The following is a 16397-nucleotide window of genomic DNA, read 5'->3' on the forward strand; positions in this document are numbered from 1 at the left end:
TTGGGCCTGGTCTCTGCTGCTCCCAGGCGGCCCCTTTGGGTACTGCCTGAGCAAGAAGTGCTAGAGAGCAGGACCAGTCATCAATAGGAGGATGAGATTGGGGGAAACACCCGGTGCAGTAGGCTGAGTGAGAAGGGGAGCACTAAGACCCAGGGGTAGTGGAGGACTGTAGCAACGAGCTGGAGGAGGAGAAGTGAGCGGTGGGGGGTGGGAGCCATCTGGTACCTTCACAGCATTCAAAACAGCATTGGCCATAACAACAGAAATGGCCAGTCAGTCCCAGGGTATCCAGCAGCTTCTGCAAGCTGAGAAGCGGGCAGCTGAGAAGGTGGCAGATGCCAGAAAGAGTGAGTCTCCTCTTTCCTCCCTTAGGAGTCTGGAAAGAAAATTGGGGGTGGGGGACGCAAACATTTTGGGAAAACCCAAGGCTGGTGGGAAGACAGCTAGGGTCTGGAGGCTGGTTAGGAGGGAAGAAATGGATGGATATTAGAATCTGGCCCCTGGTTGGCTGAGAGAAGGCTGTATAACTTTCTGGAAGGGACTGACCCCTGCTATTACATGTGTGTGTGTGTGTGGGCCCACCCCACCCACTGTCCTTTCTTCTGCCTCCAGGGAAGGCCCGGCGACTGAAGCAGGCAAAGGAGGAGGCACAGATGGAGGTGGAGCAATACCGCAGAGAGCGAGAGCAGGAATTCCAGAGCAAGCAGCAGGCGGTGAGTTGAGGCAGAGTTGGTATGAGACCCCAGTGCAAGCTGGTGGGTACATCTTGTGAGGTGTGTAAGGGTGACTCAACAAGAAAATATGGTGGCAGAGGGCTGAGGCTGAGGGGACCCTGGCAGGGACCACAACATTGGTGAAACTTTGTGATGATATGTAAGAGAGTCTGGGATTTTTGAAGGCCACATAGAGCTTATGGGTGGAATGTCACAGTCTGTGTAAAGTATAACATCTATGTGGAGTATGATTAACATTTGTGGTGGAGGGTAGAGTTTTATGGTCATGGACGGTGAGGTGGTGGGGATATTACAGTCTGTTTTAGGGTGAAGTTGCATGTTAGGTCTAAGGGGAAAGGGTTGATCTCTTTGGTGTTGGGATATTTCTGTGGGATGGGGGTGGTTTCTGAGAGGGCCTTTCTTCTAGGCTTTGTTTCAGGATCTTTCCCCTCATATGCCTGGACCCTTGTCTCTCTGTTTCTGCTTTTCCCTTTCTCTCTTCCACCCCTCTCCCTACCCCCCAGGCCATGGGTTCCCAGGGGAACCTGTCCGCTGAGGTGGAGCAGGCTACAAGGCGCCAGGTGCAGGGCATGCAGAGCTCCCAGCAGAGAAACCGAGAGCGTGTCCTGGCCCAGCTTCTTGGCATGGTCTGCGACGTCAGGCCCCAAGTCCACCCCAACTACCGGATTTCTGCCTAGGGCCTGACTCCTTCTGCCAGTTCCCTCCCTCAAAGAAATCCTCCAATCAAAATCACCTCCCACCATAATCCCTGTCTTCTTTCCATCCCCTAAAAATCCTGGGAGGCAGGATCCAATAATTTTCTTGTGACACTTATAAATATCCTGCTCACATCTGAATCTCCTTGTTGTTCTTTAACCCTCACTGGGACTTTGTAAACTCCCAAGTCATTCTCACCTAAACCCTCTGTGAAATTTGTAATATGGGGAAGTAGGAATGTGGAAAACATCCTGACTTCAGTGTCTCGCAGATGTGGGTCCCCTCTCTTGACCCTGTTGCTTGCTGGCTGTGGAACCAGGACAAGCTACTTAACTTGGTAGCCTCGATGTCCTCCTCTGTGAAACTGGGATGATAATAATGCCTACCTTGTGAGGGTTGCTTCAATGATTTGGAATCATTCTGTAAAGTCTAGCACAGTTCCTCCCATGTAGTAGCAGTGATTCAATAATTAGCAACCCTATGATACTATTACCACCACCTGCTCACCGGCCAAAACCTACACTGCTGTTTCCTCACTTCCATCAGTGGCTCTCTAATTCCACTTGTTCATTCTGTGACCCTAGTTATTTTCTGAATAATTGGTTTTTCTCTTTTCCCAGAGACCTTCTGATCTCCAAAAAGAGGAGATGACTACATTTAGCCCCTCGCTTACAATTCCAGGTAGATAACTGCATTTTGTAGGCTGTCTTTGTTTTTCTTATGCTGATCTTTCTCTTTATTGGATTTTCCTCCTTTCCTATTTCCCCAGAGACTTATCAGATGCTCATTGTTTTCCAAGATCTAAAATGATACTGTGTTCCCTCATATGCATGCCCTTCCTTTCTACATCCTTGACACCTTACTTTACCATTGTAACAATAAAAAAAGTATCAATAAAATAACTATTGGCAAATAAATTGGTGAGTTGAAGCAGCCTCCTTTTGCCTCATCATTTCTCATTTTCAGCCACTTTTTTTTTGAGATGGAGTTTTGCTCTTGTTGCCCAGGCTGGAATACAATGGCGCGATCTTGGCTCACTGCAACCTCTGCCCCCGGGTTCAAGCGATTCTCCTGTCTCAGCCTCCCAAGCAGCTGGAATTATGGGTGTGTGCCACCACACGTGGCTATTTTTTGTATTTTTAGTAGAGATGGGGTTTCACCATGTTGGTCAGGCTGGTCTCAAACTCCTGACCTCAAGTGATCCACCTGCCTCGGCCTCCCAAAGTGCTGGGATTAGAGGTGTGAGCCACTGCGCCCGGCATTCAGTCACTTTCTTGTTTTTTGTTTACATATTCCCTAAACAGCCCAAATGGCTATCCTTTGAAACATGTTGGGGAAACAAGAACAAGTAGTACTTTATTATTTCTCTAAAGGGAGAAACATGGTTCCTCATTTGGGAATCTGACGACTATAGATGGCAACTATAGAGAAAAGCTGGAATGTAGGAGCAAGTGCTCTTTGCCCCTTTACCTTGCATTTTCTTCATAGCACTTACTGCTACTGGTTTTTTGAGACAAGGTCCCACTGTGTTGCCCAGGCTAGAGTTCCAGCTCATTGCAGCCTTGACCTCCTGGACTCAAATGATCCTCCCACTTCAGCCTCCTGAGTAGCTGGGATTACGGGCGAGTGCCACTATGCCTAGCTAATTTTAAAATTTTTTGTAGAGATTCACTGTTGCCCAGGCTGGTCTGAAACTCCTGGGCTCAAGCAATCCTTCGGCCTCGGCTTCCTCAAGGGTTAGGTTACAGGCCTGAGCCACTGGACCCCGAACACTTATCGATACTTGACATTATATTTGTCTTTATGTGTTTTCTTCCCTGTAATGTAAACACTGTGAGAAAAGGGCTGTTGACTGCTGTGTCCCCAGAACCTAGGACAGCATGTGGCACAAGGGAGGCAGTTGATACTTTTGCATAAATTGAATGATACGTGGGAAAATACCTTCTATGACACTATTCTTGAATTAGTTACTTCATTTTGTCACTGAAGACAAGCTTGCTTCACCAAGAATTTGAACCAATAAGGTAACCCGTAGTGTATTTACTAACCAGATTCTTTGAGCAGGGAGGCAGAATACAATAGAGAATTAGAGATGTTTGCATCCTGGCTGTAACCTCACTAGCTGTACTGCTTGGGATATGTTGCTTTGCTTCTGTCAATAAGATGACAAGAACGGTACCTACTCCTTAGTATTAAAAGATTAAGTGTGCTAACAGGGAGAGGGTCAAACGTTTGTTGTTTTATTACACAGCAGGACATCAGGTCTTACTTTTGTAGCTCCCCATCTCAAAGACAGGGATGGCAAATGTTTCATTCAGGAAAAAAAATCCAGGTTGAACAATGGGGCTGTTGGGGTAGGGCCAAGAACATTCTGCTCGAATTAACAGTATTAATGGGCCGGGTGAGGTGGCTCACGCCTGTAATCCCAGCACTTTGGGAGGCCGAGGCAGGTGGATCACCTGAGGTCATACATGGGTGAAAACCCGTCTCTACTAAAAAACTAAAAATTTGCTGGGCGTGGTAGCGGGCGCCTGTAATCCTAGCTACTTGGGAGGCTGAGGCAGGAGAATCGCTTGAACCCAGGAAGCAGAGGTTGCAGTGAGCCGAGACCACGCCATTGCACTCCAGCCTGGGCGACAGAGCGAAACTCTGTCTCAAAACAAAAAAAAAAAAAAACAGTATTAATGGAATGTAGTATAACCCTCAAGCCCTACTATTGACACTTGGGGCCGAATCCAGACCCCGTCTTCCCGCTCGGATTCAGAACACCTTCCTGACTCCCTGGCCCTAGGGCCGCAGCTACCTCGGACGGCATCCTTTTGGGAAAATACCGCCCACTAGCCCCACGACTGGGAAAGAGTCGGGCAACGCCCCCCCCCTCAGCTAGGGCCTGCCGTTTCCTAGTGCTTGCCCAGCCGCCCTCAGGTCACCTTCACTACCGGGCCAAGGACCCCGTGGGAACTCGCAGCCCTCGCCACACCGGTTCCTCGCGCATCCATGGAGTGCCTAGAGAGAAGACCTGCATGGCAAAAACCTAAACGAAGAGATGAGAGGCATGGAGAGGAGTACGACAACAGAAGAAAGATAACAGTGGGAGGAAACGTTAGTTTCCTTTATACGTTTTGTTACTGGCGGTAGCAGGGAAGTTAGAAACGGTTTTAAAACAAATTTCAGACAGGCATTTTCCAAAGGCAAGCCTGGAGCGCACGGATCTGTACAACCGCGGAAGGCCCCGTTTCCGGTCCCTTGCGCCTGCGCTCTTGCAGCCAAGAAGGCGGGAGGCTGGAGTAGAGAGAAGCCTGCAACCGGAAGTGAAGGCAGATTTCCCTCCTTCGTCGCTGTTGCTGCCGCCATACGCGCTCTGCCTTCTTAGGTAAGCTTTGGCGTTCACTACAATCCGTTGCCATCTGCGCTTCTTCGCACCCATCCCGTCACATGGGTTCCTGATACCCTTTTCACAGGCGATCGTCTGGTCTCTGGGGCCTAGTTGGTTCCCCATTTCCGTAGCTTGCATCCCTTTCGAGAGCAAAGAGCTCTTGGGGGAAGGAAGGGAAGCTAAGGGGGGGCCCAATCCAAGATGGTGTCCTCGGCGCCATTGTGTTCGTTTTGCTCCCTTCTTCCAGTAGGTTCTTTTCATATTGGAGGCCTCAGCATCAATGAGAGGCGGCGCTAGGCGTCCCTTGGTCTTGGTATTTGCGGAGGGCGGGGCTCTTATCACCTTACTTGTCCTTTCTTGAGCCCTTTCTTGGCCCACGGTGGGACTGGGAGGAGGAGCCGGTTTTTGGGCCCAGTTGGATTTTTCTCACCTTGACTCGCCCAAGTTAATTTGGAGTGCCTTACAAGTGTTTACTATTGGTGTCATTGTATGTTTCTCCAAAAGGAGTCTCACCTTCGTAGCGCAACAGTGATGTCAGACCACTTGGTAAAGATCCTGTTAAAGCCTGGGCGGGGATTGCCTTTCTCTGTCAACTATTAACTTTGTTATTGTAGGGTGGAGACATGGATTTTTTTTGTTTTTGGTGGCCGAGCCATTTGTCTTGCACCGCCCCTCCCCCCCATGCTAATTACACAAGGCTTTCTTAAACAACGGAAGAGAGGATACTGAGAAGTGGGAGGCTGAGAGCTATGGGAGGTGGACGGCGGCCATATGATGTTTTCTTTTCGAAAGATGAGCGCTTTGCGCAGTGATGACCCTCATCTATCACCCTTGACTGATGGCTGCTGAGTTAGGCATCCATAACGGTGGGATTATAATAGGGAAAGCACAGTCTTCCTTTGAGGACTTTCCAGGACTCTGCTTGTCATCTCCATTTTCCACTTTACTAAGTTATTAATCATATTTTATCTTTTATTATCTATTATATTTCCTCACTTATTTTCAGATTAAGAATTTATAAGTTGGTCTTCCCCTTCCAACTTTTCTGGTTTCCGCTACTGTGATTGCTAATCTTGTTGGGAACCTGTGTCCTAACCACTTTCGCTGGTGCTGCTTTTTCTGTTCTGTTGTATTTGCTTTTCGTTTTTATGTTGTGTATCTGTTTTTTTTTCCATGTAAAAGTTTCCTAGTTTAGGGAAAGTGGGAACTGGGAATGGAAAAGAGGTGGTGAAGGCTCTGCTCGTGACTAAGTCTTGCTTTTTTTTTTTTCCCCCTCCCCAGCTCTTCTGTTAGAAATAGTATCTTTATTTTCCTTTGCTGTTCCTCAATCCCCTACTCTTCACCCCTTGTTTTCACCTGTTTTGCGAGAACCCATCCAGATTCCCCTTCCCGTCTTCCCCTGCCGGCCCAGTTATGGCAGAGAACGATGTGGACAATGAGCTCTTGGACTATGAAGATGATGAGGTGGAGACAGCAGCTGGGGGAGATGGGGCTGAGGCCCCTGCCAAGAAGGATGTCAAGGGCTCCTATGTCTCCATCCACAGCTCTGGCTTTCGTGACTTCCTGCTCAAGCCAGAGTTGCTCCGGGCCATTGTCGACTGTGGCTTTGAGCATCCGTCAGAAGGTAAATTTTCTCTTGGGCATGTAGTGCTCATTGGGCTCTTTAAGGGTACAATAAAAAGATGTGTTTGTTGTTGCTCAGGTGGTAAAAGTTTATACTTAAGGCTAGATCAGGGTCAGGTGCAGGGGCTCACGCCTGTAATCCCAGCGCTTTGGGAGGGCAAGGCAGGAGGGGTGGTCACTTGAGCTCGAGTGCAAGAGAAGCCTGGGCAAGATAGGGAGACTCCTGTCTCTACTAAACGAAGCAGGTGAAGGTTGAGGCTTCAGTGAGCCGTGATTGCACTACTGTACACCAGCCGGGGAGACAGTGAGGAAAAAAAAAATCAGGAGATAAGTATCGAAAACGATTTTGGATAGAGGAGGATTATACAGACTTGTTCTTTCTTTCATGATAGCACCAAAGTGCTAATTATCCAAAAGTAGCTTCTAGGTCTGCCATTCATTCTTGTGACTGACTTCTTTTGTCTGCTTATTTTTAATTTTGTCATTTGACTTGTAATTTTAAATTTCCAGAAAGGTCCTGATTGGACCTGTAGTCTCCCTCTGTTGGGCCAGGCCAACTGTGGCCTCTGGAAACCTCTATGACTGGTTTAGAGATGACTGGCTTCTGGGTCAGGTACCAAGTCCTTCATTTTGTCCCGGGTTGTTGTTATGTGACCCGAAGTATGGCAACCTAAGTAGGAGAAATGTCTTTAGCAGGTATTCAGATGTCATGAATTGTTACAGATTAAGAAAAATAAGGACAGAGCCAGGAGCATTGAAGGTGAGCGGTTGGTAGATGCAAGGGGGCTGTTAGTAGGACTGGGAAGGCCTAGATCTGGAGGAGGCCAAAGCTGGGATGAATTAGGAGAGTCTGATTTTGAGGTGAATATAATTGAGCAGAGAGAGGAAAAAGGGGTCTGGAAGTTGGCAAGAACCAGGTAAATACTAGATTTTGAGAATTGAGTGGTAAGAAATGGGCTTGGCATGATGAAAAAGGTTGTAGAGTTATCTGGAGACTGAAGTCTAATTTATCTTTCCTCCCTACTTTTAGTCCAGCATGAGTGCATCCCTCAGGCCATTCTGGGAATGGATGTCCTGTGCCAGGCCAAGTCGGGCATGGGAAAGACAGCAGTGTTTGTGTTGGCCACACTGCAACAGCTGGAGCCAGTTACTGGGCAGGTATATTTGGGGAGAGTGCTGGGGAAGGGGTTTTGGTTAGGACTATAAGGGAAGGGTGTTTTTGTCCTAGCTACATGATGACCTCGGTTACCCTTGACAACCTGACAGCTGTGGGGAATGTTCTATCCAAGCATGGGGTTCGTGATTTAGATCACAGAATTGAAGTCATTTATTATCGGCCCAGGTGTGTTTTTGTCAGTCACTTCCCTAGAGGGAACGATGAAGGGCTACACTCATGGTATGTCTCGGTCTACTTCCTGCCTAAGGTGTCTGTGCTGGTGATGTGTCACACTCGGGAGTTGGCTTTTCAGATCAGCAAGGAATATGAGCGCTTCTCTAAATACATGCCCAATGTCAAGGTAAGCCGAGGTAAAGAGACCTCAGAGTGAGGGTGTGGCAAGTTGGAGGGATAAGAAACTTGTAGGCCAGTAGTCTCTTTAATTTTGGAGAAGTTTTAGTTTGCCATGGTTTAACAGTGTTAAGATCCTATGTAACGGGAGGATTCGTAATTGGGCTATGGATGATGCTTAACCGAGACCACCCTTTTTTTACTACTTTATACTGACTTTGAATCCTATCAGTTTGGTAATTTTGGGGTGTGTGGCAGAGAAAGCCAGAAACTTTAAAACAGCTTCAGGGGTGTGTGAATATTGAGGATTCTGGCCAAGTGCGCAGCGGCTTACACCTGTAATCTCAGCACTTTGGGAGGCCAAGGCATGTGGATCATTTGAGGTCAGGAGTTCGAGACCAGTGTGGCCAATGCGATGAAACCCTGTCTCTACTAAAAATGCAAAAATTAGCCGGGCGTGGTGGCACACACCTGTAGTCCTACCTACTTGGGAGGCTGAGGCAGGAGAATCGCTTGAACCCAGGAAGCAGAGGTTATAGTGAGCTGAGATTGTGCCACTACACTCCAGCCTGGGTGACAGAGTGAGACTCCCATCTCAAAAAAAAAAAATCTGATTGAAGTTAAGCATTTTTGGCAATTATCCTTCATAGGTGATGCTGTATCTCCTGTTATGCCAGAAATCGGGTTGACTTATGTTAGTTATTTTTATTTTTATTTATTTGTTTTGAGATGGAGTCTTGCTGCGTCCCCTGGGCTGTGAGTGTAGTGGTGCGATCTCAGCTCACTGCAGCCTGCACCTCCCAGGTTCAAGCGATTCTCCTGCTTCAACCTGCTGAGTGGCTGGGACTACAGTGTGCCATCATACCCGGCTAATTTTTTTTTTTTTTTTTTGGTAGTGACAGGGTTTCGCCATGTTGGCCAGGCTGGTCTCGAACTCCTGACCTCAAGTGATCCACCCACCTCGGCCTCCCAAAGTGCTGGGATTACAGGTGTGAGCCACTGTGCCTGGCCTCATTAGTGACTTTAGGTTTACCATAGGATTAGCATCGTGACAGTCTGATTCCATGGTCATTCTTTTCCCCCTTAAAACTAGAGTTTCTGGTGTTATTTGACACTGTACCAAGGCCCAGATCCCTAACCAACTATTCACCTAATGGTTTTAACATGAAGTGATAATATTTCACCCAAAGCAGTAATTTCATGGGGTTTGTATGAAGGAGTTTGAGATTCTGGGTTTATTTAGGAAAACTTAATGTTCCATGTGTTTTTTTGTGGTACTTTATACTAATCCTGGTAATTTCTTGCCGTCCTTTATTTATTTATTTTTTATTTTTTGAGATGGAGTCTCGCTCTGTCATCTAGCCTGGAGTACAATGGCTCAATCTCGCCTCACTGCAATCTCCACTTCCTGCATTCAAGCGATTCTCCTTCCTCAGCCTCCTGGCTAAGTTTTGTAGTTTTTGTATTTTAGTAGTAAATTTGTAAATATTGTATTTTAGAAGAGATGGGGTTTCACCATGTTGGCCAGGCTGGTCTTGAACGCCTGGCTTCAAGTGATCCACCTGCCTCGACTTCCCAAACTGCTGGGATTACAGGCGTGAACCACCGGGCCTGGCTTTATTTTATTTATTTATTTATTTATTTAGAGACGGAATATCACTCTTGTTGCCCAGGCTGGAGTACAATGGTGAGATCTTGGTTCACCGCAACCTCTGCCTCCCGAGTAGCTGGAGTTATAGGCGTGCGCCACCACACCTGACTCCTTTATTTTTAAAATGAGGCTTGGCCTCATAAATGAAGGAAGACGGTTAGATTAAGTCAGAAGAACTGAATTATTGTCCTGACTGCTCCGACTAGCTATGTAACTTTAGGCAGTCACCCTCAGTGTTTGGTGGGGGGACATAACATTTCTAAATTAGGTGACCTCTAGAGTTCGTTTTAGTTTTGAAACATGCTAAAAATTGGTTTAGCTCAAACAGTGGGAACTCTGGGGGGATTGGACTCTTTCCTTCCTCTTTTTTGAGACTCTTTGCTCCTGGCTCTCGGCAGGTTGCTGTTTTTTTTGGTGGTCTGTCTATCAAGAAGGATGAAGAGGTGCTGAAGAAGAACTGCCCGCATATCGTCGTGGGGACTCCAGGCCGTATCCTAGCCCTGGCTCGAAATAAGAGCCTCAACCTCAAACACATTAAACACTTTATTTTGGATGAATGTGATAAGATGCTTGAACAGCTCGGTGAGTGGCAGTGCTGGGACTTGGCTAATGCTGGGGAGTTGTTCTTTGGAGCCAAATGATGTTTATTTGAAACAGGAGCGCCTCAGTGCAAGGACGACTCTTATCTATCACCCATGACTGATGGTTCTGGGTTCCCTGGTTGGGCTTTATTATGCTTTTAAGCACAGTAAAGGATGTCATCTATCATCTTTCTATGATTTTTGTTTTTAATCTTTGAGAATAGGGGACTTCGGTAATTTCAGGCCTAAGTTATCACCACCACCATCGTTTTCATTATAGATTCCTATACTGGAAGTCATAGGGGAGATTCTAAACTGAAAGAGAAGACAGTACCCTTCTGGCATCTCCAGCACAGCATTTACAGTCAGAATTTATAGCTGAATAAGTTTCTAGACTCAGGTCTGGGATTAATGTAGAGAGTGTAGCAGTTCGTGTGGTGTGGTATTCTAGTGTGTCAAGTGGGGTTAATGGAAGTTTTTTCTGTAAGATTTGAATCTTGGTGAATGAGTGTGGGGTTGGACATAGGCCCCATAAGTCATTACAAATGGTCTTCGGCAATTCAGTGTGGTGAGTTACAAAGGTGGGCTCCAGGTAGCAATGTCATATTTGCCTGAGTTGATAGAAAAGTGATCCAGAGAGTCATAGATGGACTCTGCTACCTGGAATGTAATATATGGTTGATACTTGTAGTCTCCTGAGGGCTGGCTGGGGCTTGGACAGGAAAGGATTGGGAGAAGGGCCTGTAAAGCATGTTTCGAAGGCCTTGAGAGCGTCTGCACTGGGCTTTGTCCCCGTTTTATAGTTGGGAACTTTGGGGTTTTATCTTATTTCTTGCTTGGTTAAAACGAACAGCTGGAATCTGATCCCAATTCTTGATTCCAAGTCCATTGCTTTTTCCGTTGTGTTATTACTATTTCCAGCAATCTTCACCTCACTGGAAAGTCTACCTCTAATCTTTGTTTATCATACTTGCTTATTTTCTCCTACAATTTTTTTCCTTGTTCTTGTAGACATGCGTCGGGATGTCCAGGAAATTTTTCGCATGACCCCCCACGAGAAGCAGGTCATGATGTTCAGTGCTACCTTGAGCAAAGAGATCCGTCCAGTCTGCCGCAAGTTCATGCAAGATGTAAATACCCTTCTACCTTCTCTCCCTCCACTCCCCGCCCGCTGCCTCCTCCCCTTCCTCGCCCTCTTCCTCAGACTCCCTTGTCATTCAAGTGCCAAGAAGGCGGCTTGTGCCCAACTGGGAGTAATGACTCCTTGAAGAGACATACAGAAGCAGAGACAGCTAGTGTTAGGGTCTGCGCGGGTGCCAGGGAAACTCCGGAAGACTTGGTCGGGTTAATGTGAGAGCGGGTAGTGTTCGACTTTTTCAAAAATCACAACATTTTTGAACCTCTTCTCCCTTTGGGGGAGGGCAGAATTTTTCTGCCCTACCACCCACCCATCGTCTCTTACGTGCCCCCTACAGCCACGCACTGTCAAGGTGGCGTCGAGCATACAGCTGGAGCCTTCTGCTCACCAAAACTCCTACTTTCCGGTGGCAGGAGAGCAAGAGAGGGACAGACAGATGGCAGGGCATGTCCAAAAGAAGAGCATCAGCACAAATGAATCCTCCCCTTCCCCACCTCCAGGGGTGGGGGCCTTTGGCACCTCAATCCCCGATACCCTACTCCTTCCCACCCACATCTCCTTGCACCCATCTGGAACCTCGGTTGATGTGAGCCGGCAACAGAGAAGCACCGTGGCGCGGCGAGGGAATGCAGACGGCACCCAGCGGTGGATGGCGGCAGCGGAGGCCGCGGGGAAACCTGACCAGGAAGCTGAGGACCAAACCAGCCTCTTTTTCCGTTCCCGGTTTTTTTCCTGAACCCAACGCGTGCCGTGCCCCGTTTCCCCCCATATGTGTTGGGGAGGGGTGTCCTCAATGGGGTGGTAGATTTTTTTTTTTTTTCCTTAAAAAATTTTTTTGTTTTTTTTAATACTCAGAGGAGAGGGACATAGGAAAGGTAAAGTGGATGTAATCGGGTGGGTGTTAGGGTTTGGGGCTAGGTGGGGCCAATTGCATAAGCAGTGGAGTGTGTTCTCCCTGCAGTGTTCCTTCCCGTGGGATGATAACTCTTTAGCTTTATTTGGGGCTAGAATGAGATTTGAAGAAGGCCATGGAACTTCTCTTTAGAAAGCCTGCCTTGGCTGGGCCTGGTGGCTCACCTCTAATCCCAGTGCTTTGGGAGGCCAAGATGGGAGGATTGCTTGAGCCCAAGAATTTGAGACTAGCCTGGGCAGTGTAGTAAGACTTTGTCTCTACCAGAAAAACCAGGCGTGGTGGCGCATGCCTGTAGTCCCAGCTACTTGGGAGGCTAAGGCAGGAGGGTTTGCTTGAGCTTGGGACACGGAGGCGGCAGTAAGCTGTAATTGTGCCACTGTACTCCAGCCTGGGTGATAGAGTAAGACCCTGTATCAAAACCTGCCTTTTGGGATTGGGCTTCTGTTTTTTCCCATGACATACCCATCCTTTCCTATTTTGTCCTCTGGGTCTTAATATTAACTATCTTCCCCCAGAGAAGTACAAAAGTGTTAGGAAAGTTGTATTTTGGAGTTGTGGTAATTTCTGTCTTTGTTACTCTCCTCCCCTTCAGGGGGTTTTTAAATTTTAAAGATGAATGCAGTGAGGTATAATGGTGTGTGCCTGTAGTCCCAGCTATTCGGGAGACTGAAGCAGGAGGATCACTTGAGCCCAGGAATTTGAGGCTATAATGTGCTATGATTGTGCCAGTGAATAGCCACTGCACTCCAGCCTGGGCAACATGGTGAGATCCTGTCCCTTAAAAGCATATCTGCCTGCTCTGAATTTGGTTTTTTAATACCACTTACTGATACCTTCCCTGTAAACCTGTAGATGGTTTAATTCTTAGTGAAGAGACCAGTCTCATCTAAAATTATCCTGTTGTGGTCTGACGGCAAGTTACTTATCTTGAGTAATTTTTGTTTCTCCTTAAGTGGCATTTTGACTGTCCATTGCAGTGTTCTGATCTTAAAATTGACATCCACTTTCCTAATGTATATGAGATTCTCTTAGTTGAAGTAGGAGAATCAAATGGAGCAGTTGTCCTGCCCCCACCCCATGTTCTTACAAGCAGCTGTGATGGAGTTATTCTGACCTTGAGTCACTGCCTCCCATCATTTCCCAGACGTTTGGGCCTTGCTCTCCCTTTGAGAATCATCTTCCACATTTTTTCTTTCTTCTCCCACCTCTATTTGAGGTAGTGGCATCTGTGCCATTGGGTGGTTTCACTGCTCCTTTACTTCATTTGCAGTTTCTTTCCCATGATAGTTTTTAGTTGGGCAGTCTTAAAACCCCTCTGATAGGAAGGAAATTAGATGTAATGTGAGAGAGACCACAGTAAAATATGGGTAGTTTTGGGAGTGGGGTGGGGTTTTCAATCTTCTCTTTCCTCCCCATCCCCCCATGGGGTGTATTGGAGATCAGCTTCCTCCACCCCCCCAGGTTTAACCCCCCCACTCTGCCCTCCTCCCGTTCCCCACCCCTTCCTCCCCCCCAGCCAATGGAGATCTTCGTGGATGATGAGACGAAGTTGACGCTGCATGGGTTGCAGCAGTACTACGTGAAACTGAAGGACAACGAGAAGAACCGGAAGCTCTTTGACCTTCTGGATGTCCTTGAGTTCAACCAGGTCAGTTACACGTCCAGTAGGGGGATGAGCATTGGAGCACTCCAGCTGTAGCAGAAACCTGGATATTAAGTACACTTTTATTGAGGAAATCACATGTGTGATGTGGGAGAGAATTATGAGGGTGTAAACATTAGGGGCTGAGCATGAGTAAGGTGGAAGCTGCTTTTCTATTCTGTGGTTGGCATGGATATGTATGTCCTCAATAACCTCAAGGAAAATAAACTTCAAAAGTTAAGATCCTTGGCCAGGTACGGTGGCTTATGTGTGTACTCCCAGCACTTTGGGAGACTGAGGCAGGTGGATCACTTGAGTCTAGGACTTTGAGACCAGTCTGGGCAACATGGCGAAACTTCACTACCAAAGAAGAAAAAGTTAGCCAGGTGTGGTGGTGTATGCCTGTAGTCCCAGATACTCTGGTGGCTGAGGTGGGAGGATAGCTTGAGCCCAGGAGATTGAGGCTGCAGTGAACTATGATTGCACTACTGTGCTCCAGCTTGGGCAGTGGAGTGAGACCTTGTCTCCAAAAGTCCTTGAAAGGTTTTAGGAAGTTGTTAAAGGCTTGAAATGATTTTGGGGGGCAAGTTAGGGTTCTTACATGTTTAATTCCTCTAATAACTGCTTATTCAAGAGAAGCATTTGTGACTGGGTGCAGGGCAGTGGCTCATGCCCATAAATCCCAGTACTTTGGGAGGCTGAGGCAGGAACATCGCTTGAGCCCAGAACTTCAAGACCAGCATGGGTAACAGAGAGAGGCCCATCTCTACAAATAGTAAAAAAAAAAAGAAAGGAGTTGGGTGTGGTGGTGTGCACCTGTGGTCCCAGCTACTTGGGATGCTGAGGTGGAAGGATCTCTTGAGCCCAGGAGGTGTAGGCTGCAGTGACCCACGATTGCACCACTGCACTCCAGTCTGGGGGACAGTGACCCCATGTCAAAAAAGTGTTTCATTAATATACTTGTGAGTGGCCTATTTGCACTTAAAACTACTTTATAGAATTAGGATAGCTCCCTTAGGTTTAATGTTTTGGTGAGCAGGAATATCAGTTACCCCCCCAGATCTTAATTCTAGTTTTTTATCACTTTTTCATGAGGTGATCTCATCCTTGTCTCCTACCATGTCTGGCAGTTTTGGTTTCTGAACTTTGTGCTACCTCAGAGGCCAGCCTCCCTAGGGAAAAATCAGTGCTAAAATAAAGTTATATTTCCTCTTCTGCTCTAAATATATAATGGGGGAATAAGAGAGATGAAGAGGAATTCCTGAGAACGTAATTACTAGAAACTCCTCTCTCCCATGTAATGTCTCACACACACTATGGACTCCTATTCCCCCAATTCGCGACCCCCCCACCTCCCACCCCACCCCACAACAGGTGGTGATCTTTGTGAAGTCTGTGCAGCGGTGCATTGCCTTGGCCCAGCTACTGGTGGAGCAGAACTTTCCAGCCATTGCCATCCACCGTGGGATGCCCCAGGAGGAGAGGTGAGTTGAAGATGGGAAAGATATTTTGTGTCTTTGGGAGAAAGACAGTTGAGAGAAGGGCATCTCAACATTTTTAAAATTTCCTTTCTCACAAAGGCTTTCTCGGTATCAGCAGTTTAAAGATTTTCAACGACGAATTCTTGTGGCTACCAACCTATTTGGCCGAGGCATGGACATCGAGCGGGTGAACATTGCTTTTAATTATGACATGCCTGAGGATTCTGACACCTACCTACATCGGGTAAACCCCACAGGCTGAAGAAATCCCACTCTCCCATTCCCTTCTTTTCTATTTGTACATCTTCATCCCTGCCTCTGGATCTCTTTCCTCTTTGATCTTCCAGTGCTACCCTCTGTCTCCTTCCAGGTGGCCAGAGCAGGCCGGTTTGGCACCAAGGGCTTGGCTATCACATTTGTGTCCGATGAGAATGATGCCAAGATCCTCAATGATGTGCAGGATCGCTTTGAGGTCAATATTAGTGAGCTGCCTGATGAGATAGACATCTCCTCCTACAGTGAGTACTGATCTCATGAAACCCTTTAGGTCCTCCCTGTTCCTTAGTGTGTTTGTCCTAAATCCCATCACTTAGATCATTGGCACCTGATGCATAATGGACACTTGGCTGGTTCATGCCCCCTGATCTTTGATGCTGTGTTGGGATGCTTTCCTGACCTTTATGTGGGGTCTCTGTCTTCTCTCATCGTATTACATCCCTTCCCTCACCCCCACATCTGTTCTCTGAACCCACATAGTACACCAGCATCTGCATGTGCGCTGTGTGTTCCTGCCTTGCTTTCCCCTTTTCATGCCTTATTCTGACCATGCTATGTTTTCTCCTTAGTTGAACAGACACGGTAGAAGACTCGCCCATTCTGGAATGTGACCGTCTGTCCTTCAGGAGAGGACACCAGGGTGGGGGTGAAGGAGACACTACTGCCCCCACCCCTGACAGCCCCCACCCCATGGCTTCCATCTTTTGCATCACCACCACTCCTGAACCCCCATTTCTGATTTGTCAGAATTTTTTTTAACAAAACTAAAAATGAAACAC

At 47.3% G+C, this 16397-nt stretch overlaps 2 protein-coding genes and 2 non-coding genes across 9 annotated transcripts; all 4 read left to right on the forward strand.

Moving 5' to 3' along the window:
• Positions 1-41: 41 nt before the first annotated feature.
• On the forward strand, positions 42-2347 carry ATP6V1G2 (ATPase H+ transporting V1 subunit G2). Of its 3 annotated transcripts, none has more exons than XM_077998861.1 (3): positions 42-193; positions 613-713; positions 1238-2347. In XM_077998861.1, exons 2-3 carry the CDS (start codon positions 654-656, stop codon positions 1409-1411), a joined length of 234 nt encoding a protein of 77 aa, XP_077854987.1. In that variant the 5' UTR covers positions 42-193; positions 613-653; the 3' UTR covers positions 1412-2347. The 3 variants fall into 3 exon arrangements, with proteins under 3 accessions (XP_077854987.1, XP_077854986.1, NP_001040610.1); XM_077998860.1 differs by lacking the exon at positions 42-193 and adding an exon at positions 230-347 and having other exon boundaries at positions 613-635; positions 1280-2347; NM_001047145.1 differs by lacking the exon at positions 42-193 and adding an exon at positions 266-347 and having other exon boundaries at positions 1238-1411.
• A 2402-nt stretch (positions 2348-4749) lies between these two features.
• On the forward strand, positions 4750-16394 carry DDX39B (DExD-box helicase 39B). Of its 4 annotated transcripts, none has more exons than XM_015135918.3 (11): positions 4750-4803; positions 6088-6430; positions 7460-7587; positions 7854-7946; positions 9986-10169; positions 11180-11298; positions 13736-13867; positions 15236-15345; positions 15442-15586; positions 15713-15860; positions 16188-16394. In XM_015135918.3, exons 2-11 carry the CDS (start codon positions 6220-6222, stop codon positions 16202-16204), a joined length of 1287 nt encoding a protein of 428 aa, XP_014991404.1. In that variant the 5' UTR covers positions 4750-4803; positions 6088-6219; the 3' UTR covers positions 16205-16394. The 4 variants fall into 4 exon arrangements, with proteins under 4 accessions (XP_014991404.1, XP_077854977.1, XP_077854978.1 ...); XM_077998851.1 differs by having other exon boundaries at positions 6218-6430; NM_001047143.1 differs by lacking the exon at positions 4750-4803 and having other exon boundaries at positions 6220-6430; positions 16188-16204.
• LOC114677862 (small nucleolar RNA SNORD83) lies at positions 5573-5650 on the forward strand. Its single transcript, XR_003729291.1, has one exon. It is a non-coding gene; the product is annotated as a small nucleolar RNA SNORD83 (small nucleolar RNA).
• LOC114677863 (small nucleolar RNA SNORD83) lies at positions 10220-10295 on the forward strand. The gene has a single exon (XR_003729292.2). It is a non-coding gene; the product is annotated as a small nucleolar RNA SNORD83 (small nucleolar RNA).
• Positions 16395-16397: the final 3 nt, after the last annotated feature.

This window comes from Macaca mulatta, chromosome 4, assembly GCF_049350105.2.
Source record: "Macaca mulatta isolate MMU2019108-1 chromosome 4, T2T-MMU8v2.0, whole genome shotgun sequence".
In the NCBI taxonomy this organism is placed as follows: domain Eukaryota; kingdom Metazoa; phylum Chordata; class Mammalia; order Primates; family Cercopithecidae; genus Macaca; species Macaca mulatta.